At 40.8% G+C, this 23,566-nt stretch overlaps 2 protein-coding genes across 2 annotated transcripts; one reads left to right on the forward strand and one right to left on the reverse strand.

The window, feature by feature from the left end:
• Positions 1–55: 55 nt before the first annotated feature.
• smdt1b (single-pass membrane protein with aspartate-rich tail 1b) lies at positions 56–1,757 on the forward strand. The gene is made up of 3 exons (XM_004567883.6): positions 56–257; positions 1,159–1,318; positions 1,501–1,757. Exons 1-2 carry the CDS (start codon positions 96–98, stop codon positions 1,294–1,296), a joined length of 300 nt encoding a protein of 99 aa, XP_004567940.1. The 5' UTR covers positions 56–95; the 3' UTR covers positions 1,297–1,318; positions 1,501–1,757.
• Positions 1,752–17,050, reverse strand: LOC101464557 (uncharacterized). Its single transcript, XM_012923720.3, has 18 exons — positions 16,853–17,050; positions 14,365–14,525; positions 12,287–12,453; positions 11,025–12,157; positions 10,546–10,685; positions 9,362–9,527; positions 9,195–9,275; positions 8,356–8,388; positions 8,054–8,122; positions 7,794–7,883; positions 7,396–7,490; positions 5,692–6,331; positions 5,308–5,521; positions 4,321–4,432; positions 4,035–4,194; positions 3,735–3,848; positions 2,198–2,284; positions 1,752–2,090 (listed from the first exon to the last, which is right to left on the reverse strand). Exons 1-18 carry the CDS (start codon positions 17,048–17,050, stop codon positions 1,944–1,946), a joined length of 3,807 nt encoding a protein of 1,268 aa, XP_012779174.2. The 3' UTR covers positions 1,752–1,943.
• Positions 17,051–23,566: the final 6,516 nt, after the last annotated feature.

The following is a 23,566-nucleotide window of genomic DNA, read 5'->3' on the forward strand; positions in this document are numbered from 1 at the left end:
AAACCGCAAGCTACGCCCATACAAGGCATCCCAGTCCTACCCATATGTGGTCCAACCCTTAGAAACGTCCCATTACCGTCACAAATACAGGAAAAATGGCGGCGAGTATGTTGCGGCTCCCGCTGCGACTTTCCTCCAGAAATATGGGGATAATGACCCGTAATACCGGCTTGAAGACCTCACATATACCCAGGACGACTCAAAGCAGGACCGCAGTGTCTACGCCGTCTGGAGCAATTCTACCGAAGCCGGAAAAAGTGAGTTTCCAACGTTCAGTTTACAGAGGTAGCCGACCGGAGTTTACGAGTGGGCGGGACAGCGGTGGTTTGACGGAAGCTTTGACGAATAGAAAGACAGGATACGCACCGGACTTGTTAAATCAGCAAATGAACGTTTGTTTTGTTAAAGGGAGAGGCTGTTAAAGGAAATAAGTCACTAGTAAATTTAAAGATCATTTATTATTCAAAGACTCGTTTTATTTGGCGAAATGTAGTGTTGTGTCGTTAAAAAATACGTCCGCTGGACAGCCGCTAATGTTGGCGAGTAATTTATAGACTTGAAGCCTAAACTCGTCGATGTTCGGGCAGGACATGTCCAGTTGGTCGCAATAAAATGTCGCAATAAAAACACGTTAATAAGAGAAATTGATATTTAATGATCGATGGACGGAAACTGCCGTGAGGTCAAGGGCTAAAATGATCTGCTCTGTAACCACACACACGTCGTCCACTCTTTTTGGGCCTTCGACATTTGTATATGATTCTCTGCTGGAATCTGCTTCACGACTGTCTGAGGGCTGTTAACTCAAATACATGTATTCATATGGAGATACCCATCGACCATGCTTTCCGGAGCCAAGTCAACATGACTCAGAATAGAGCTTCAGTGTAAGGATGTAATGACCTGGTGACATCAGTTGTGCTTTTAGTGAAAGCATTTTGTGTTTCAGATATTCTGAAACACTCCTGCTAGTTTGGCCTCAGTTTTGTTTGTTTTTTACCTGGAAATTTGTAAAACGTCAGCTCTGTTACAACCAATCTCCCCTGAATCCAGCTGTGCCACAACACCTGCAGAAAACCTAGTTATGTTTAGTGATCTGAATAGTTCTTGCATCCTCTTGGTTTAGCCATAACTTTTCTCATTGTTTGATTTTTGCAGACACCATTTGGTCTCATCCGCATGACATTAGTGGTGGTGCCTTTCCTTTATGTGGGAAATCTGATCAGCAAGAACTTTGCCGCCCTCCTGGAGGAGCACGACATCTTTGTCCCTGAAGACGACGATGACGACGATTGACCTAACTCTGGAAAAGTAAATGGTAAAGTTCAAGTGCTTATTAGCCACACCTTATGCAATCTTTAAGCATTGAGGCTGGGACCTTTAGTCACGGTCTTCTACTGTGTAAAGGGTGTGTCAGCTGCATGTCAAAGGAAGTAATCTGTGACATTTTTCCAGTGATGACAACTGTGTTCTGTTTTTTTTTTTCATTTACATCCACAGGGTGCTTTGCAATATTGACTGAAAGCATACCAGTCGGCACAAGGAAGATGGGGAAGATGGGGCCCTTTGTCTTCCAAATAAACCCCTCTGTCTCCACCCTCTTCCTTTCCCTATTCTCTAATATTTAACTTGTTTTGCCTTCAAGAATTTATCAGAAATGTCATATCATGCGAGGCTATCACAATACTAGTTTTGGCCTCGCTCCTGTTTGCATGTTTGTGTGTGACTAATAAATAAAGAGTCTCTTATGTGGAAAACACTTGTTGTTATTTAATCTTAACACCCAAAATTTTTAATTCTGGCTCATTTTAGGCTTATCAGGTCATGATAACATATATTGCTTTTTTTCCCCCTTCTTTTCTCTTCTCTTCTTTTTTAAAATATTGGCTGGTTTTCTTTCTCAAAGTACATTTTTTAAGGCGTGTCCTCGTAGGTCACGTAGGTCAGGTCTGTCTTGCTCCCTCCTGAAGGGCAGCGTTGGCCAGTCTCAGGTGTTCATTGAGTGAGCCCATCTCCAGCTGGCCACGCCCCCTTGTGTCACTTAGCTCTACATATGCCTCCTTAAAACGCTCATAAGCGACTTCTTTCTCCTGGAATAAGGACAGACATGGTAAGCATAGTTAGGCCATTTAATTGTTCTAAATTTTTAATGTGTATTATTTCTGTGTGATAAAAGAGATTAGACTGTAAAACATACCTTTGTAAGAGATTGCACTTCATTCTGTAGACAACTGATTTCTTTTTTAAGATACTGAACTTCATTTTCTTTTGCTCTGAGTAGAGTCTGTAAGACATAAAACACAACCTCTTATTCAGTAAAAGGACTAGATGTTACAATCCCTGATATTGCATTGCTTTAAATGGAGAAAATCTTGAGGGATGGCTGTTACGAGAAAAGGCAGCCCAGAAACGTTACCAGTTTGGGACACGTTGTCAGTAGTGGACCTTGGATTCATCAGGTGTTTCGGCCATTATCATTAGACACCCTCATCCAAGGAGGCCACTGGTTTATGTTACATTGTTATTTCTCTTCTTTCTTCTCTTTAGTTTTCTACAGTTTATTTTCTTCTATCTATTCAATGCAACTAAAACATAATACTTACCTCTTTAACATTTATGGAGCCTCACTTTTTCAAAGGGATAGAAAAGGTGATAGAAGTAAGACAAAAGGGATAAGATAGCAGAGAGGAGAGCCGGATGGGGGCCACCCGATCTGGCTTCCCACACCTCCCCGCCGGATCGGGCTGTATGCTCTACCTCCCCACTGCCTCCCAGAAAAGGGAAGAGGAGAAGAGCGAAAAAACCCACCAGATCAAAAATGCAGAGCTGCCTGCTATGGTGACTCATTGTAAATAAGGAAGCAGCTGAAAGTAGGATTTACAGACAGTGAGTGAGTGCCATTTCTCTGGGAAAAAATGCCTTGTTGATGCTAGATTGCTTTATTATCATAGGAATCAAAGTCACCTGAAATAACCACTCATTACAACCAAGGTATGTAGGTATGTCTCAAAGCACAATATATTGAAACTTGAAGCAGAAGGGCTACAGCAGCAGATGACCACACTGTGTGAATTGTAGCCTGGGCTCACTAAAACTAGACAAAAGAAGATTTGAAAAACGTTGCCTGGTCTGATGAGTTTCTGCAACATTTGGTTGGAAGGGTCAGAATTTGGTGTGAACAACATGAAAACATGGATCCATCCTGCCATGTATCAAGAGTTCTTTATTATTTTGTAGAGAATAATAAAGAATCTCCATCAGAATTTTAATTATCACTTTACAGTGTAATAAAAATGGAAAACATTTGACAGGCAGGAACCTGAGGAAAAGAAATGATTCAAATGCATCCTAGATGTGCTTAGATTCACCAGTCGATTGATTCACCAGAGATGCGCAGGATGATGATGTACTTTATTTCAGCCTGTAGGTGGCGATATGTACTGCAGCTGAATGCTCAACAAAAATGAGGCCAAGAAACAGGTGACAGTCGCCACAGGGGGTCATTAAATCAGGATACAAGGCAAAAGAAAACACTTTGATCCATTTGTTTTTATGGAGTGGGTTCAAAATCCCACAGACATAGATCAGATGCTGTTGTGAGGTTCCCAGTGATGACAGTGACGTCAACATTTGTCCTTTAATATTTCCACACAGCTATAAATAAAGTTGGTTTGAGCGTGGGCAAATATATTTTTCAGCTTATCTCTTTTCATATAAGAAACTCTAATCAATACCTCTAATTCTGATGCAGCGCACTCAGTGTTGCAAAGGGATACCACATCCGACCTCTGACCTGTGATGAAATACCGCATACGGCTGATCTCTTCTGCCAGTTTGGCCTTGAGATCCTGTAACAGAGATGTGTAGCTCAGAAATAAGAAGTATTACAATGTATGTGCTTCTTTATTATGTTTCCTCAATATGTAAATGTATAAGAATAAAATAAAGAGGATGTGAAGGTCATCGTTTCACTTTCTAACACATCATGTTGTTCTGTATTCAAATTCATTTGCAAACAAAGGCTGTGCAGAAACCTGGTTCTCTCTTCTGAGCTGCTCCAGCTCCTTCTCCTTGCGTCCGAGCTCTGTCTCTCGGCTCTTACTGCTGTGTTCAGCGCGGTCCAGCTCCAGGCACTTCTGAGAGTAACGCTCTGACAGCACATCTAACTCAGAGTGCAAGACATCCGCCTGGAGCCTGGCATGCACAAACACACGAGTTGTGAGGTTTTTGTGAGGTCTTAATTATAATGCATCACAACAGGCGTGTGGTCAAGTGTAGAACATCTTCAGCCTGCAGCGAGGAGGGCTATGGTACACTTACGCCTGCCCTCGGCACGATGAATCCACATGTGCCGCTCCTGCGAACGACTTCCTGGCCTTCTCCACTTGTCTCTCCAGCTCCTCTCTGTGAGCTGCTCTCAGTGCCTCCATAGCTTTTGATGAACAGTAAGTTAGCTAGTTAATGCATTTGGTAAACAACCTTAAAACAAGAACACCAAAAATAGGCTTGCAGGTGACAGCAGCATCAGTAGGTAGTACTGTATACAGTAAATACCATATATTCTATTTTTGCACCACTGTTTTGTTGCACTATGACTCCAAGTCCAGTTCCTTTTTTGTGTACACACTTGGTATTAATAGGTTTCTCATATGTGTGAGCTGATGATTTCTTGACTCTCATGTATCAGTCAAGAAATGTTAATTTTACTGAATTGCAAATCAATAAATGCCTTTTTTTGGCATGAAATACGTTTTAGTGCAGGTCCCTAAAAAGTTAAAATTTAGATGAAAGAATGAATTAATCAATTTCTTCACTTAGATGACGAATAAAGAAGAGTCATTTCAGTGCAGTCGTTTCACACTGTCATCCTCGGTAGGTCTAATAATGGCTGAAATGATTTGTGCACAACTTTAATCTTTTCCAGGATTTAGTCTGAGCCGTAAGAGGGAATTCGTAGAAAACACCCTCACTGGATTAACTGGCTAAGAGAGTGGATGGATAGTTGCATACTGCCTTACGGTCATAAATTAATGGTCCCTCATACCTAAAGCAAGATCTTTATTTTCAAAAGATTAACTTTCAAAGTAAATTGGAGTCTAGTATCTACTCTACTATTGTGATGTTTAGGACTGAAGGAATTCAATCTTGATAAATGATATGACTGTGTAACATGCATGTAAGGGACCAAGGGCTAAGATTCATAATTATTTATTTTAGTTAAAATAAATACTGCACCCTGCAGAGAGCAAAAAGCAAATCCTCATGTTTAGCTGAAGCTGCTGTTACTGTTGATACTCCGTGACTCACCTTTAGCAGCTGCTTGGCTCTCCTCCTGTAGCATCCTGTCTTTTTCCTCTTCTAGCTTTTTTATCTCCTTGGCATGCTTCTCCTGCAGCTCCTGCAGTGCTTTCCTGTGTGCTACTTCCATGGCCTCCAGTCTGGCCCTACAAGGTGCCCCAGTGCCACAGGGACTCTCCACCTCTATACCCATGGCCGCACGCTCCCTCTTAATGCTCTCCACCTGCTTTCGAAGAAAAACAGCCTGGAAGATTGTTTTATAGAAAATGTGTAAGGGTAGAGAGGGAGGAGGTGAAAAAAAAGACTGAAATCCCGATCCCTGTTGGATAATAGTATAATTTTCTTGCCCTGACTCTGTGCATCGCTTTTTTTAAATTGAAAGTTCTCTCCTACCTCTTTTTGCAGTGCTTCAGCTGTATTCATTGTGATCTGGGCGCCATTTATGGATGGAGGAGCCTCCTTCATGTTTGATGTATCAGTTTGTGACCCGGTGACAGACTGGTTGACCTCTTGAGGTGGTGAGTGATCTCTCTGGGGAGTAAGTAGAGATGCAGATGCCTGTGCGGTGCTTGACTGATAAGCCTGGGTGCCTATGAGAGACTGTGAGCTCATGTCCTGAAATGACATTGTCTCAAATTCTACCCACTTCCTGTTAACTTCAGAGTCCATAGTTTCAATAACAGGCACAGGTACACTCCCCTTTTTCAGCTCCATGGACTCCCACCTGCTGCCCATCTCATTGACGGGGAGCCCCTCCTCAAACCACTTGTTCCTCTCCTCCAGTCGTTTTGCCTGCTCGCGGTCCCAGCACTCCCCTTCCTCTCTCTGACTGGCTAGCGATAAGTCCGCACCCAGATCTCTGTCTGCTGCTTGGTGGTGGATTTCGGTCTGGTAGGAGTTTGCAGCTCTAGTGGTGGAGGTGCAAGTGGCAGGTTCATAGCCCGAATCCTTGCAGGTGAACTGAGCAGGGGGTTGGCATGGTGACGGTCTCCGGGAGAGGGGGTTCTCTTTCTCGCTGCCGATGTCTGATTGGCTGAGGTCCGAATGAGGGAAATACAGGAGAGTAGAGTTACACATTCAAAGAAAGATAAGAGAGACAAGGTCCGCTGCAGGCAGACCACCCAATCATAGCCGTGCTCCACAGAAATGTTCAGATCTTGTTTTTGGAGACTGAGGATTTTAGCACTATGATAAACATCAAGTATTCACCATGTACGGTGTTTCTGTTCTGTCTGCCACTAATTAAGATCAAGAGATACCAGTAATTTTAATTTAATTTAAGATCATTTACTGCTTTGGTAATGAAATGCACAAAGTCTATGAAGTGCGCAGGTACAGGGCTAGTTAATTCTATGAAAAAAAATAATAATATAAAACTATAAAAATAAGAAAGTAGAAAGAACTTTTGCAATGATGCCTCACAGCAAGAAGGGGTTCTTTTGACTGGCTGGGCCTTTTGTAAGGAATTTTCATGTTCTTCTTGTGCATGTGTGGGTAATCCAGCTTCCTCCCACAATCCAGAGAGAATAAGTTAACTGGTGATTCTAAATTGGCTGTACGTGTGAGTGTGAGCATGAATAGTTGTCTGCCTCTCCGTGTTAGCCCTGCGACAAACTACCTGTCCAGACTGTAACCTGCCTCATCGGCTTGCACCCACCTCGACCCAGAATCGCCTTTATTTGACAGTTTCAGTGAAGAGAGACAAATCAGGGAAATGACGTACATCAAACAATCCAGCCAGACTGCTTTACACGCATCAGGTTCTAAGTTAAATGAAATGACTAAATAGTGTATGTATGTAATAAATAGTGTATATGGTTCTTGAAATGAACTCCAGTTCCAGCAGCTACAACAGTCACAGTCTGCTGCATTAAGCCTAATGCATTAATAATAGTAATAAAACAATGTAATATGTAAAAGCGAAACACACTGATCACATATTCTATGTGCACTAAGAATTTGGGTACATTTTGCAGATATTATTTATTTTCTGAATATTATTACAATATGTTTACACTTTCATGTGTTCCTTAAGTCCCCATTAAAGGATCTGAACACTTTCTGTCTCACTGTCTCCCACCATAGTGCCAGACTCACTGTGTGTTGTTCTGGATCGCCTGCTTCAGTAACTTCAACCAATTTTTCCGAATTCTGGATGTCACAGCAGAGAGAGTGAACACTGCTCCTTTTGTCTGGGGCAGATCAAGAGACACAATCGCACGCGCACACACACACACACACACGCGCACGCACGCACACACACACACACACACATACACATATACGCGTTAAACAGGAAGCAGCCAAACATCTTTTTGTCTGGCTGTGAAACTGGGAGTTGGGGGGGTGGAGGTGCGATTAATTGACCTGGATGACTGAGAACCTTCACAGACATTAATTGACAGTGTTTTCGTCTACTGAGCAACACCATTAATAATTGAAATTGAATTCAATTTTATTTATATAGAAAAAACAAAAGTGCTGTAAATACATACTTGTATTTGGAGTCCGTAGTTCTTGTCCACATCACAATCTGACACATTCACACAGGACGTCAGGTCGATCTCTCCATCCAGGTCATCTGACTGCAGCACGACAAGAGCAGCATAACTTTAGCTGAGTCAAATAAGGTCACAGTTCTCCCCCAAACAATTAATTTTTCAGGAAACTGACCTACTGGTATCAAAAAACAAACTTCATAAAGTCTTCCTGATTGTGCAAAAACAGCACACCAGAAACTGCTTTAGTGTCATACCTCCTTAGCCTCTGAGTCTCTGTAGTATCTCAGCGAGGTGTCACCGAGAACAAACCAGTGTTTCCTCCACTGCGGAAAGCACAGTAAACATGGACAAGGATGAACTAACTGGTGCCATGACCATCAAACCCATTCGTTGGCATTCATTTCTACAGTATGTAGACTCTTTTCAAGATGTTTCACGATGATGAGTCACGTTGGTGGTGTTTTGAGCCTGTCTGGCAGGTTTTATGAGGATGTGGTTAAAGCTAGAATCAGCATCTTAGTTAAATATAATACGTTTTTCAAAAGAATACCTTTACCTTGCCATGTTCATCCAGTCTGGACATCCACCCCTTTGAGAAACAACATCTGCAATTAAAGCGATACGAGCAAACAGAATGAAAGAGCTCTCTTTGTGGTTTATCTCTCACACTTCATTGTGAAACTAGAGGAAGCGGAAACTGTCGGAAACAGACGACTGCACTCTTGAGATAACTAATACAGATCGACGCATGTGGCGAGGTGCAGATAGAGAAAAATACAACTGAACAGGAACATTCAAAGAGGAAGATGTGTAGTTTCTGTGAACCATCAAACTGTCAGAGGGAGAAAGGAAGGGAAAGGGGAACCGACGGTACATTATTAGAACGATAGTACCAACTGAAAAATACTCACCGTGTATGACGAATGTGATCCGTTGTTATCGTAATATGAAGAGGAGGAGAAATAGAGGAATTAGGTTGGAAGAAGTGCCCGATGTGATATGTAAAGAGGATGTCATAAAAGTTTCACACATACAGAGGTGCCTACATATGGAAATGCTGTGTGAACTACTAAAAAAAGTTTTCAACAGTGAAACAGAAACATTGTTGAACGTTTCATTTCGTGGTCATCCATCAGTGTACAGTGACTCAGCTGTTTTAGTCATGACAGCACAACACTGCAAATACAGGAAACAGTTAACTGAAACCGTCCTGGAACCTATTAATAAAGATGATAAATCGAATGAACATGCTGCCCTAAAACACAGAGTGCTAGGTAATGACTTCTGCCTGCGAGTGTGTGTCTCTGCGAGGGGCTGAAATACATGAATGACCTATTTTCCTCCAAATGCTCGTGTGATATATACAGACGCAGGAAGTCATGAGACAGTGCTCACCTGTGTCTGCAGACGTTCAGGAGGAGCCGGTCGCTCATTCACCTTGGAGGATCTGTGTTTTCCACTCTGGCTCTCTGAGGTCTTTGATGGATTAAACAGACAGGATGTTCTTGCCTTTTTAAACACAGCTGTTTGTGATAAACATGCCTGCAGTGACTGCATCTTACCTGTGTATGAAGAGATGCTGCCGATCGTCTCCGAGACGATCGTCCGTTCTCAGAGTCTCGACATTTCTCCCGTCTGTCTCTCCCTCTCTCTCTGCCTCTCCCCCTCTCATCTGACTCCAGCCTTGAACTGTAGAACTGGCTCGATCTGTCTATTTCATCTTGATACCTTAAAGTTAATGTGTAGAGGAAATGAAAAGAGGAAATATGTTTTGAAAGTGAACTTTTGCAGACCTCTGCAAAAGGTTCAAAAGCATGTTTATTTTCTCAGGCCATAAATTAATGCTATCAGTTACCACATCAGATAAATACATATCTTCAAAGAGTTTTCTGCCCACTAATTTTCCAGCTAGTGAAGGAGTGACGCACAGATCACAGCAGATTGTAGTGCACAAGTCCAGACTTTAAACACTAAGTGAAGCAACTGAACCAAAGTATTGCACTAACTGTTTATGGATTACAGCCATTTTTATACAATTATCAGAGAGTGCAATGGAATAAGGTCACTGGTGTTTACTGGTGATGTGACTGCTCATAGAAGTAGCAGGATGAATTGAGCATTTACAGGGCTATACTTTGTGGTCAGGTTCTGCCAAATGCCGAAAAATTGATTGGACAACTCTTCACGGTGCAAATGGATAATGACCCAAAACATACTGCACAAACATCTCAGTTTCTCAAGGCAAAGATTCAATGGCCAAGTGAGTCAGCTGATCTCAGCCTAACAGAGCATGCCTTTTAATTTTTTTTTTTTAAACTGAAGCCAAAAACTGAAGGCGAAGAAAGCAAATAACAGCCAGCCGGTGGCTGCCCTGAAGACCTACCAGAGCATCTCAGAGGAGATAATTCAGGCAGTCACTGACTACAAAACACTTTTATCCACTAGTTTCTTTTGTAGCAGTTAAGTAGTGAAAGGCAATATGAAGTGCTGTTAATGTTGATTTTGGTTCCTGCAACATTACAACTGAAGATTTATAAGGTTTAAAATGTGGTAAGAAAACTTCAACTATAACTGCTAAAGCCTATTTTGGCTAGCGTGTGCATCTCAGAACCTCTGTCAGTCTTGGATGAGCTGAATATTTCTGTGTCCAACCACATTTCGGTTGGCATTTAGGTAAGGCCCAGTTAGGTGTTTAAACAGATGCAAGTGCTCAAAACTAGCAGTGAGACAATGCCACATCACCAACCTGTATGTCCTGAGTCTCTGGTCCCTGCATGGACTGGGACTCTGGTTCCTCAACCTCAGCCCTGGAAACTCTTCTTCTGATTCCACTTGGATCTTGGGAATATCAGCCAGCACTATGTAATCATCTATGGTCATCCCCACCTTAGATTTAGAAAAGATTTAGCATGTTAGCATGTGGCAAGACTGATTTTTATATAGTGTTTGTTAAACAAATAGATAATTCTAAAAACTGAAGCAAGTGCAGGAGTGCCTTAAATCTTCATTTCATTAATATGGCATAATGGAATATTTACTTTACCACTTTAAACACTTCCTAATGAGTTTATTGTGTCAGTTGCTAGTTGTGAATTAAAGATGAAGTCTTTTTTCATAGGTTTAGTCATTCTAAGTGCCAGAAAGGAGCATTATCCACAGTATGTTCATTGGCTAACAACTCAAGGTTGACAATCAGCCAAATTCCTGCTCACACGACTTATTTACCTCCTCAGCATCTACAGCAGCCTTTTTGGGTTCAGAGATCAGCAGGGTGTCCATGCCTCGTCTAATGGCGCTTCTGCTTCGGTCACCTATGACTTTGTTTTTTCCTTCATCGGCTTCATCTGTTCCTGTAATTGTAGCTTGTGACAGTGATCCACCAAAGACTTGCGAGACTGTGCCCCGCCTCGATGACGAGGATCCAGGTGAGGCCGGGATGCTGAGTAAAGAGTGTGCGGACCCCTGCCATGAGTTTTGTGGACTCAGCCTGCTGTCTCTGGAGCAGGGTTCTCTTTGTGGGGAGTGGCTGGTGCCGTAGCCGTTCCTGGCTGGTGAAACGTCACGACTGTTCCGAGTTCGAGTGTTGGTCGAGCTGTTGACAGCTGTTCTGATTCGTGGGGATGGTTGGGATAGCTCATATGAATTTTGCTGAAGAGCCGACGAGCCACGACGGGAGATAGACTCGAGATTTCTGTACAGCTTCTCAGAGTCTAAACTGTGCCTGTTCGAAGCTTGTGATGGACTTCCTGACTCTCGACTATATCCCTTTATAGCATCATATTCACCATTTTGTGAGAGCAAAGAGCCTGCACGCCTGTGAGATGGTGTGGCCCTGGAGGGAGACGCGGTGCGAGAGGCATTGGACAACTTCCGGCAGGATGGACTGGACCAGCCTGATGTATGGCAAGAAGGACCATATGATGGAAGCTGTGGAGAGCTGTGAGATGAAGTATGAGACCGAGTCTGACTCCTACAGAGGGAGCTCCCTCTCTGAGCTCCCACAGGCGATTCGGTGAGCTTGTAGCGTTCTGGACTCATAGAGCTGTGACGTGTCGGAGAATTTGTCAGGGAATCTCCTCGTCTAAAGTTTGAGTGGTATGTGTATCTCTGCGGGGATTCACTTCTCCAAGTTTCCTGCATATACGTCTCATGATTTCTTCGCTGGGAAGGCACTCCCAGGTTGACGTTCCTGTAAGGGACACAGGCCTTGGGCTCGGGAACATAGTTGCTTGGAAGGGGATGCCCCCGCTCGTAGTAACGAAACTGACGTTTTTTGTCCTCCTCAATCTGCTGCTCACCATCACCTCTTCTGTCGGGAGAGAAGTAACCGCTCTCTTGTCCCCTATCTCCCCAGGACTCTGAAAATCAAACAAATCTGTGATCATTGCCTTAATGTAAATTTAAATAGCTTATCAGAGAGGATTATCTTTCTGTAAAATGCTCATGATGGAGTTTAGTTCTAACTGGGATGCATGCCTGTGACTGACCTGACGCCTGGCGGGACCTGTTTCTCCCTCTCCTCTCATCCATCCAGGAGCTTTCAGTGCCTTGTGGGGGAGAGGAGTCCAGCCGTGTCATTTCTCTTTGAGCCACACAGTACCGCTCCAAGCTGGGGGATCGGCCCCTCTCTGAAGAATCCAACTGATTTGGAGAGCTGGGAGAGGTAGCAGACAATCAGTCGATGGGCGATAAATTGTTATTTGAATGCATCTAAAGTGTTTGCTCAAGTTAGTGAAGAAGTGCTTCAAGAACATCTTTACACATCTGCTGTGCTGTCAGTCTAAGATTTCCATCAGCTTTGTCTTTCGTTAAACTCTTGGCATTAAACAAAGAAAGAAAATAATGTTAATCTTCTTTTTCCATACAGGAACTTTCAGAGGAACTCAGAACTTAATTATGATCAGCAGAGGAAACCATCAAAACAGCCCCTGCTCACATGGTATTTAATTTTACGTACAAGAATTTTGGAGGTCGGGCTTACAGGTCAGAAGGATTAAGACTGATCACGTATTCATTTTATGGATTAGCACCGTCAGTAGGTTATATATAAAATATATATTTCTATAAACAGCATTGATTTTTTTCATACGTCAATTAAGTTACAGATTAATTTAATTATTAGCTTAATCAACTTAATTATTGGCATTATTAATGTATTAGTTAGGTGTTATCATGTACTTAATTCATCATTTATATATCATTACTCCTTCTTAGTATGCCATTTATAAAAGCAGATGTATTCTTAAGACCATCTTCAAGTTTCAACAGATTTTTCAAATAAATATAAAATGCTAGAGGAGTGTGTAGAGACTCACCGGTGCTGCTGCAGCTGTGATAAGAGGAAAAGACTCAGTGTACCGAATATAGAGCCTGAGTTATAGTTAGAGACTCTCTGAGATCACTACACTGTGAGAGAACAGTGCATATTCAGTGATTTGAACAGAAGCCCTGAGTGCTACGGTAGTTATTATGGAAATATGATGAGAGCAGATTTTTGTCCACACAGATGAAGTGTATAAAACACTGATGTAATTATTACATTTTATGTTGATAATTATGCACCCCTTTCTATGCTGAATTTCCAGATAGAGAAGCTCACTGTGTCTGCACTATCAATAAACAGATCAGTTATCATTATTGTGGCACCACAACATCCAGCACCATCAGCAGTCAATCAGGTCCTCTTCCTCCTGAAAGCCCCACTTAGTCTAAACCTTTTCCTCAAAAGTTTAGAGCTCACCAAAGCAAGAACATTTAAAATATCAAGAACTATATATGTTGTTTTTTTTTAACTATCGGCACTTTAGACTCTGGAAGCTAGGGATCAAGTGAGGTTTGTGGTTTGCTGCCAGTGGTACTGGGACGTTGTACAAAAATGGTGAATAAAAAAAAGGAGGACCAAATTCTTCCTCCAAATTCATCAACTTCATCTCACATCGACGTCTTGAGGCTTGATCCTGGGATGCAATTGAGTGTTCCAACATGACAATGACCCCAAACACACATCAAAACGGGTTTGGAATGGATAAAGCACGCTTAACATTAAGCTTTGTGAATGGTCGTCTCAAAGCCCCGACATCAACCCTATTGAGGACTGAAGCCACATTTGTGTAAGGAAAACCACAAATGTAAATGAACTCTACCAATACTGCCATAAAAAGTGATCAAATATGTATCCAGAATTATGCCAGAAACGACCAAAACAGTTTGGTTGAGGTGCAACTTTTTAAGGGACATTTAACCAAATATTAATGAGGGTATACTTTTGACCCTGTGTGGATTTAAGAAAATCCAAAATACATTAAAACTTGTGCACCCAGCTCTTGTTTTTAAAAATCTATACAGTGGACATTACAGTTCACATTATTAATACCCCAGAATTACCATGACATTCACACCCATGATGAGTGTACATAAATTTATGATCACAACTCCATGATTGAGCTAATGGATGTTATTGAGCTGGCCAGTCAGTGATACTCGTTCACTAACTCAGTGTATATAGTACAGGCAGGTTCTTGGTAAAAAAGTGGTTTCTTAAAAACGGGACACTGGATACACTCACCTGGATTGTATGTCAGTATCACCGATATTAAGTTCCCACTCAGGATTCAGACTGTGCTCTAGACTCCACTCGTAGGTCCAACCGCCTCTGACATCATCACTACTGGCACTTGTGGTCACCTCAGACAGGGCACATGTGTCGTCATCATCATCATCTGTATCCTGGTTTGTGGGGAGCAGAAACATATCTTAAGCATTTGGATTAATAGTGACAATTAGATATTTAAACTAAGAAAAATGCTGTCAATCAGAATGTTTTGTCTCTATTTTTGAAAACTATTTCAACTCAAAGTAAAAGTGTCGAAATAATGTCTGCTTTTTTTTTATAACAGTTCAGTAATAACATGTTTAGCAGTCCTAACTTGGATAACTCAACCAATTTAAAACCAAAAAAACGACAGAATTCAACAAATTTATGGGAACCAAAATTGTCAGTTTGGCATAGTGACTGCAGCCTTGTCTAATTTGAATTATTCTGCAATTCTTAAAAAATATTTAACCTCCTAAAAGTGCAGGTTTCTCAGTTATTTGGATTTACAATAAACCAGCCAATGCTTATATCTAATTATGACCCACTAAAAGCTTCATACAGCAACTATGTGATGGCATGTGTCTACTCACTTTAAAAATCAAACAAGTCACAGCAAAACAAACTGAATTTTTATACAAAAGTAAAAAACAAACTAACTTGCTGAGTCTGAGCATTAACACAAATTCCACTTACTGTCACTGATCACTGACCTTCAGGCAAATCTGCTGTCAAAGCTGTGTAGCCACTTCTGTCTTTGCTTCTCCAGTCGTTCCAGCTAAGCCAACACATCTAGCCTGCACAGGACGTAACTCAAGCTAGTCTCTGGTCATGCTCATCATTATTTCATTGCTCCAGTGCTTTTACATCACCAGAACTGCCCACTTACTGTCTTTCTTATCATTATCTTGATCTCTCCTTCTGGTCAGCTTCTCATTAACACAAAACTTTTTCTTCTCATCTTAGCTCCTGATGCTTCCTGGATGCAGGACTAAATAAAATGCATTTGTTTTACTCTGTTTTCACTTGAAAATAAAATCTACATTCGAGTCATGATGTTGACTAACATAAGTTTCACAATGACATTGCTCTGAATAATAAGTTAAGTGGGCCGGTGTTGCACGAGGATATGTGCCTGCATGTGTAATATGGGCGTATCAGATTACAACCTATTCCCTAAGGATGGTAATGAGCTTTCATTAATTAATGATACAGAATCAAATGCCACCATCCTTCTCCCACCTCCACAATTTTATCACTTGGTAATTGTATTACAGGCTGACATCATTCTTGTAAATTGTCATTTTATTTGATTTTAAATGTTTATAAAACTGTCGTATAAGCAAAGAATCTGAGCATCTGGGTAGTCAACCTGAACCTTTGGTACACAAATATATAGAACTGTGCAATGTTGACCCTGTTTTGCACCCATCGTATGAATTATAAATATGGGCTGGTTACCTAGGAAACAAACCAAAATTATGTTGCGCTTGTGAATTGTTTTTGAGCTGTTGGACTGAATAAATCACAAAAGAATGGATCTACAATTTTCATCACCTCAATGAGGGCTTCCAGTCAGAGACCATAAGGGTAAGGCGGTATATCTGTGCTAATCAGAAAGTTCTTCTTTAAATCTGTGTTAATCCAAACTTGACCTTTTATCTTTTGGATATAAGAATTCATAGCTTCATCATTTTCAAATTTGTGAATAAATTGTTTAAAGTTTTATCAAAATTCTTTCTTTGGCTGCTTCACCATAACAAACGATCTGCTTCCAACCTTTGACTCTGCTTAGCACAGAGATCCTGACCATCTGTTCAAGTCAAAGCAATTTCAATTTTATTCAATTTTATTTATATGGTGCCAAATCAAATGAAATCAAATTAAATTAAAGACTCTAGAAAAACACAGAGAAAACCCCAACAATCAAACGACCCCCTTTGAGCAAGTACTTGGCAACAGTGGAAAAGAAAAACTCCCTTTTGACAAGAAGAAACCTCTGGAAATATATGTATGCATCCTTAATGAAGCAGAGGATTACCAGACAGATAGTAGCTAAAGTAAGACTTACAAGTTTTAGGTCACTGTAATAAAGGGTATTAATAATAATAATAAATAAATACGTTTTTATTTATATAGCACCTTTCAAGACAGAATCACAAAGTGCTGCACATAAGATTACAAGTCATAAAAAGATTTAAAAAGAGAAAATAAAACAGGCAATAAAATAAACTAAAGGTTTTTTGTGAGACCATAAAAACCTTTAGTTTCCATTCTTTAGTATCTTTAGCAACACAAACATGACCCTTGCTCCACATTTGGTTTTTTGGGATCTGGTCAAAAAGACCTGGGAAATGCTCAAATCCCTCTTCTAGGTTTAAAAACTTGTAAGTGGCCTTGTGATCAGTTATATGATCAGCTGAACGATGCTTTATCTTTAATTTAAAGACTTTGTACATACCCAGGTGGCTACACAGAAAGCACAGTAGCTGATGTAGCTACATACCAGCTCCTGCAGAGTATCCTGTTGTGCAGCATCTGCTGCAGGAGCGCCGCTGACGTGCATGTGATCTGGCCGCAGGCAGGAGCTACAGCGGGAGGGGTCAAAGGTGTTGGGCTGGAACTGGCAACAGTAACAGTCTTCAGCAGGGGGCGACATGGTCCTGTCCTGTCCTCCGAAGCTTAGGGTGCACATTTCCAGACACATTACTGCTCTAACTCCATTTGATTGACTGGTTTCATTGCACCTGGAGTGCTGTTATTTCCCAGGAGGCTCTTGGTGGGATCTTGGTGGGAGTTCATTAGCATAAACACAATCAAAACAATTGAATACTTATTATACTAATTAAGCAGACTTTAGGAGATTAAAGGTTAATTCTCTAGCTTTTTATATCTGAATTGCTTATAAGCTGAAGCATGATTCTTAAAAAACAGCTGCTCTGTTGCTATAAATTGATCTCATTGAGTCATAGCACTTACAGTGTTGTGTATTCAATGCTGAACTAAAGTGAAATACACACCACTACTGCTTGTATACCTTTACACCTGCTCACCTGCTTGTAAAAGAAACCCCCTAGTATATGTCTGTGAAGTATATATTAATGGTTTGTAAATCTCTAATGGAAAATAAAAAATTGTTTACCTTGGTGACATAATCCAATGGTTTACAGAGGTTATATCCAAAAAAGAATCCTCCAGCAAAACTTGACATCAGAATGGAAATGATCTCGTGCTACCATGCAGGAGTTAAAGACTGTGGTCTTTTGTCAGAAAGCAAACTTTCATTGGTTCTCACAGGGCCCCAATATGGCAATTGTGTCCTATCAGGTATCATCACCTTTAGAAAATGAAACTGAGCACTAACTCCTCTTAACAGATGTCTTATGGCTGATGATGTGCTGCTGCACAGATGGTTGCCCTCACCCTGAAGCCTCAAAGGAAAGAAATAACTGGACAGAGAGTACAACCAACATAACATGATACACATGACCAAATCATACTGTATCTTAAATAATAATTTTCACTGGGTGCAAGAAAGTAAACACAGAAACTGATGTTGTTCTTAAGATTAGGGAAAAATTAAATTGTGGATGTATGTCCTCGACCTTTGTCTTATTCATGTGTATTCACCACAAACACTAAACATCGAAAACTTTCAAATAATCGTTTTTTGGGATATTTGTTCTTTAAGCCAGGTGCTGAAACCTCTGAAACTACATCAAGCACCTTAATAGCTTAGCTTGGCAAAAAGACTGGTAACACTGGGACATAAGTAACCAAGTGGGAACACCAGCAGTTCCGCATAAGGGTTTGTCTGCTGGTTGATTGCAATTTCCTGTCTTTATATTAAAGTAAAACAAACACACAGTTTTACACTGTAGGGCCTCTCATTTTTCTGCCTAAAGCCTGCCAATCGAGTAAAAATGTTTGCAGATTTGTAATTTTTTACATGCAGTCCACTCACATTTAGATTATCAAGTATTTAAAAGAGTTTAGTAAATTTCAGTGATGAGTCTGAGGCCATTTTCCTGCACCTACACAATATGGGGGCTGCAAATAAACACCATAAGTCATTTGTGTTATTAGTATTGGCTTGATACCAGGGTAATCACAGTACAGAAACTTTAATCTAGCAACACTTAGTGGTGTTACTCGCTGATGCTTATATGGGTGTTAAATGTCTGTAAAGTTGTAGTGATGGAGGCCATAGCAGCTTTGTAGCAAGAAGGTTGTTGTTCTCCCTGTGTCTGTGTGGGTTCTCTGCAGGGTACTCTCTTGGTCCCCAACAACCCTGAATTGGAAAAGCAGAAGAAAATGTTTTCCCTGAGTCATAACAAATAAATATATGAAAATGCAACAGTTCTATGGATAAAAATGTCTTGTTGATGCCAGAGGTCAGAGGAGAATGGCTGCACTGCTTTGAGCTCATAGGACGGCAACAGTAACTCAAATAACCTTTCAATACAACCAAGCTGTGCAGAAGAGCATATCTAAATGCACAACACCTTAACAGCAGCATAAGACCACACCAGGTGCCACTCCTGTCAGCTAAGAATAGCAAATGGACACAATACTTCAAACATTGCCTGGTCTGAGTACAAGTTTCTGCTGTGATATTCATATTAAGACAGTTCTCAAGACAAAAAGGGGCCCAGCCCTGTATCTCTAATGGTGTATCTAATATTTCTTGATATCAAATTATTTGATGGATTGAATTCAAACAACCTTAGCCTAAACAAAATGGGCCACAGAAAAAAAGTTAAGGTAATACAGAACATGAACTCAACTAATTTAATTCAAATTCAGTAACACAGCCAATTTTTTTTGCAGCAAACTCCTATAAGTGAGCAAATCTCTGAGAGCTGCTGGCATCATTGGCTAATTTCTATCGGGAATACTCAGTCTGCTTTCTTCTGGGATTATTATGCTTGAGCAAGCCACGAGAGGGGGCCTTTGGTTTCAACAGGGACGTACAGTACACAAACTGAGGACAAACATTAAATGCTCACAATCACTCTCTACTGTTTTCTCCCCCTACAGTGCCTGGCCACGGACCATCTGCTTGTAGATCCCCACACTGCTCATCAAACGTCCGCAGAGGTTCTGTGTATTTATAAACGCACTTTAATCTGCCTCTTGTTATAAAATGACAGTTGAGAATGAAGCGCTCAGGCCCACTTTGCTTCTTGTGAGCGTGCGCATGTGTCTCGTTTTAGAACATGTTCACAGTTTGTGATGATTAATTACAGTTTCGTAAGCCTACATTTTGTCAAGCAGCGGTATCAAATGAACTCCCAAGACGAAGTATAATTAAAGATTTTTGGCAAGTAAAATGACAATTAAGGGGAGATATTTTTGTCTTTGCTGTGTGTCACATGCGTACTGTAGCTACATTCAGCTGCTCTGGCAGCAGTTGGTGTAATGAGAGAGTGGAGCCAGTATCCATGGAAATGCAGTTGGAAAAGTTCACCTCACACAAGTTGAAACTAACACCAAGGTAAACATGTTAATGACTGCATTAAAGCTATTTCATGGCCACATAGAGATTTTATTCCTCCCCCATGTTGAGCACTGAGGTAGTCCAGGTTTTCTGTTGCTGTTTTTTTTTTCTGGCAAGGTTATTCAAAAACACTGGCTGACTGAATTTTGATAAACTTTGCGGAAAGATGTAGCATGAAAAAACAAAAAGCCAAGCAAAACGTGTGGATCTGGATCATTTTTACTATACAATTGCAACCTTGGTCTATCCATTTCAAATGTTAGTAGAAGCATGTGTCCTTGGCAGTGGAGAGGGATGTGCTCTCTGATTGTCAATTTTTCTGTTTTTCCTGAGTAATTAGTGATGATGACTCTACTGTTCATAAACACACTTAGAAGCTAAGGTCTGAATTGGCTCCTCAATTAAGATTTTGGCAGACCTGTGAAAAACTAAGTACGCCTTTCCTGGTGTTGTACATCTAAGTACATCCAGCCAGGTGTTGATATTCAGATGCACTTGATCAATCATTATCATTATCTGTCAGGCTTTCTAGGTTTGGATGTCCTAACAAGGTCAGAGAAAATGCAAAAATTCAAGAGTTACATCTCAGACTCAGTTAGCATGCTAAATGCTAAAACACATGACTATACATTTAGAAAAATGCTGAAAAAGTATGGCTTGTTTCGAAGAGTTTCCAGGAGAAAGTCTCTTTTATATAAAAATAACATGGCAGCACTGCTCAAGTTTGCAGAGTTGTCCTGGAACAATGTCCTTTAGAAATAACAGAACAAAGTGGAAATGTTTGACCGTACTATCTTAATTAAAACACAACATGTCAGCACAAACTCATACTAGCATGCATGGTGGTGGAGGGCTGACAGTTTGGGCTCGTTTTGCAGCCACAGCATCTGTGTAGCATCACTGAGTTGACCATGAACTTCTCTGCATGGCTTAAAAATGCAAATAGACAATGAAAGCAAGCACAGCAGCAAAAGAATCAAGTTGTTGGAATGGCCGATTCAAAAGCTAGAGCTCAACCTGATTGAAATTCTGTGCTGGAATCTAAAGAATGCCCTCAAATCTCTATGGAATAAACAAGTAGTACAAAACTATAGAGGGCTTGCAACAACATAAAAGAGACCAATGAAGTTTTACAGAAAATGATTATTTCAAGTTATTGCTGCAAAAGCTGTTGCTGCAGGCTATTGAACTATGGGATGTACTTATTTTTACAAAGCACTGTAAAAGAAAAATCACTCAGTTCCCTGATTATTTGTTATTATAAAGTCCATCTTTTCCTTTCACTGATGGATTGGGAGCTGTATGGTGGATAAATGTAACACTCCATGTGTTGGAGCTCAAATAGAGCATTATACAGTATATAGAAAGTGATTCTGGACACAAACTTTTTTTTATTGTTAGTTTAAAGCTAGTTTTCACAATAAAAATTACATTGTTTAACCCTTTCACGCATAGCGGTCACTACAGTGGACAGCTATTCAAAGGCCGTTTTTTTGTATTTGTGTCAGTGTTGATGGACATAAATGACTACATTGGACACTGATGTGTCACTCCATACCCTTCCACCCACTGGTTGTTTAATGTTACTATAGATGTATGACGTGTTTCATTGTAATTATTGTAATTTAACCCTGTCATGTATGAATTATGACAACCTCAATCAGGATTTCTTCCTTAAGTATTTTTATTCATCTTTTCATGCCTAAAGTGTCATGGTCTCCGTGCCTGCCCGGTCGGCCCCACAAGGCTACAATTGCTGTTTCTGTTCTCTCCCTCTCTGCCTGGGCGGAGCTCACTGTGGGCTCCTGCCCTTGGCCCACACACACACCTGACAACACTCACCCATCATCACTATTTGAGGACTATTTGAGGCTGGAACACTATTTGAGGCTGGAACACAGATCCTCTCGTCGCTGGATGATTGTACCCCTAACGTTAGTGTTCTCACAGCTCTTGTGCTTCATATTCGTGATTTGTGATTAGTTGGTGACCTGCCTTCTCGTCTGCCTCAGATCCCCCCCCCCCCCCCCCCCCCCGGGACCTGCGACCTCCCTGCTGCGGGAACGTGTGTGAGTGTGAGCGAAGAAGACGTGAGTGAGTTACCCTGTGATTCCCCCGGAGTTTTGGATCCCTTCACTGTACATATATTGCACTGGCACTGTAAATAAACTACACCTTGGAGATACCTTACCGCTCTGCGTTTGAATCCCTGTACCAGATCGTGACATAAAGATGAATAAAAATACTTGAAAATCCTGATTGTGGTTGTCATAATTCATACATGACAGGGTTAAGATCTACTTTCCCTGCATCACAAAACAGACAAGCAACTGCCGACAAGCAACATAACAGACAAGCAACTACCAACAAGCAACATAACAGACAAGCAACTACAGCGTGGTAGTTGTGATTTGCTGGTGCAATATATTTCAAATAAATAATTAAATCATTACTCTAGAAATGCAATCTAAAGGGTAGTTCAACTGTTTGCATGTTGGGCTCTTATCTTTTAACAGCAGACCAAGAACTGCTTGGTGTTCACTTCAGCTTCATGCTTTGTACTTGTCAATGTTTCCATTACTTCACCCCTCTTCTGGACATGGGGCCACTCGCCATGTGCTCAGCTTTTAGTATTGTGGCTTTTACGTCAGAGTTACAAATGCCATCACGTGTGATCGATTCCTTTGGTCTGCATCTCTGCATCACTCTCTCCGTTGGAACAGAAACAATGTGAAAACACTAATAAATGATGGACAAAGAAACTGGCCTCTCCAGCAGAGTCTGTTACAATGTAACCAATCACACATGACTAATTGCATACCATCATTAATTACCTCAGCATGGAGGGCAAAAATTGCTCTCATCCTGGATCCTATCCCTGACCCAAGGCAAGTATTGATCGTGACCAGTGCTCCTGATCAGAACAACCTTTAACCCTCTTTTTCACTGTCAGATCAACAAGGCCACACATTTTAGAAATCTATAATTGATGTTTTATTTAAAGCAGTCTAGGTGTTCGTCACGCATGCTTGAGTTTTACAGCAGCTGGACTTGCATATACCTTTAGTTTAAATGCTACCGTATTTACCAACTTATTCTACTGCATCATTGCTGGCATTAGTTGCCATCATCTGCTACCCTGGTGTCTTACAAATCTTTAAAAACAATGGGGCAGCAACAAGTCTAGCACACGAAGCAGCTCCAAGGTTGTAATTTCTCCTTTTTCACTACTTTATCTTTTATTTTAGTCTCCCAAACCCATCTGCCATGGTGAAATAGCAAATACTTCATAAATAGCCTTAACAATAATTTACTTCACACTGTAACACATTTTAACTCTTCCCTTATGTTTAGCATTCATAATTGGTGTATGAATTAATATCTCTCGCTATACTTGCATGGATACCATATTATTCATAATGAAGCAAAACAATGAATCCGTCCAATGTGTCAAAACATATTTACCAGCTGTTTATGTAAAATATTTTTTTCTGAAATCACTGTGGAGGAACTCTTTATGCTTTTGTCAAATGCACTGGAAGGTTTTCGAGCATGAACATCCTGTTTAAGGTGTTTCAAAATTCTGGACTAGGCCTCTCTAAAACCTTTGTTTTGTTCTTTATTTGTTTTTTTTTCTTTATTGAACCATTTATAGGTGGACTCGCGGGTGTATTA

This window comes from Maylandia zebra, linkage group LG6 (genome assembly GCF_041146795.1).
Source record: "Maylandia zebra isolate NMK-2024a linkage group LG6, Mzebra_GT3a, whole genome shotgun sequence".
Lineage (NCBI taxonomy): Eukaryota > Metazoa > Chordata > Actinopteri > Cichliformes > Cichlidae > Maylandia > Maylandia zebra.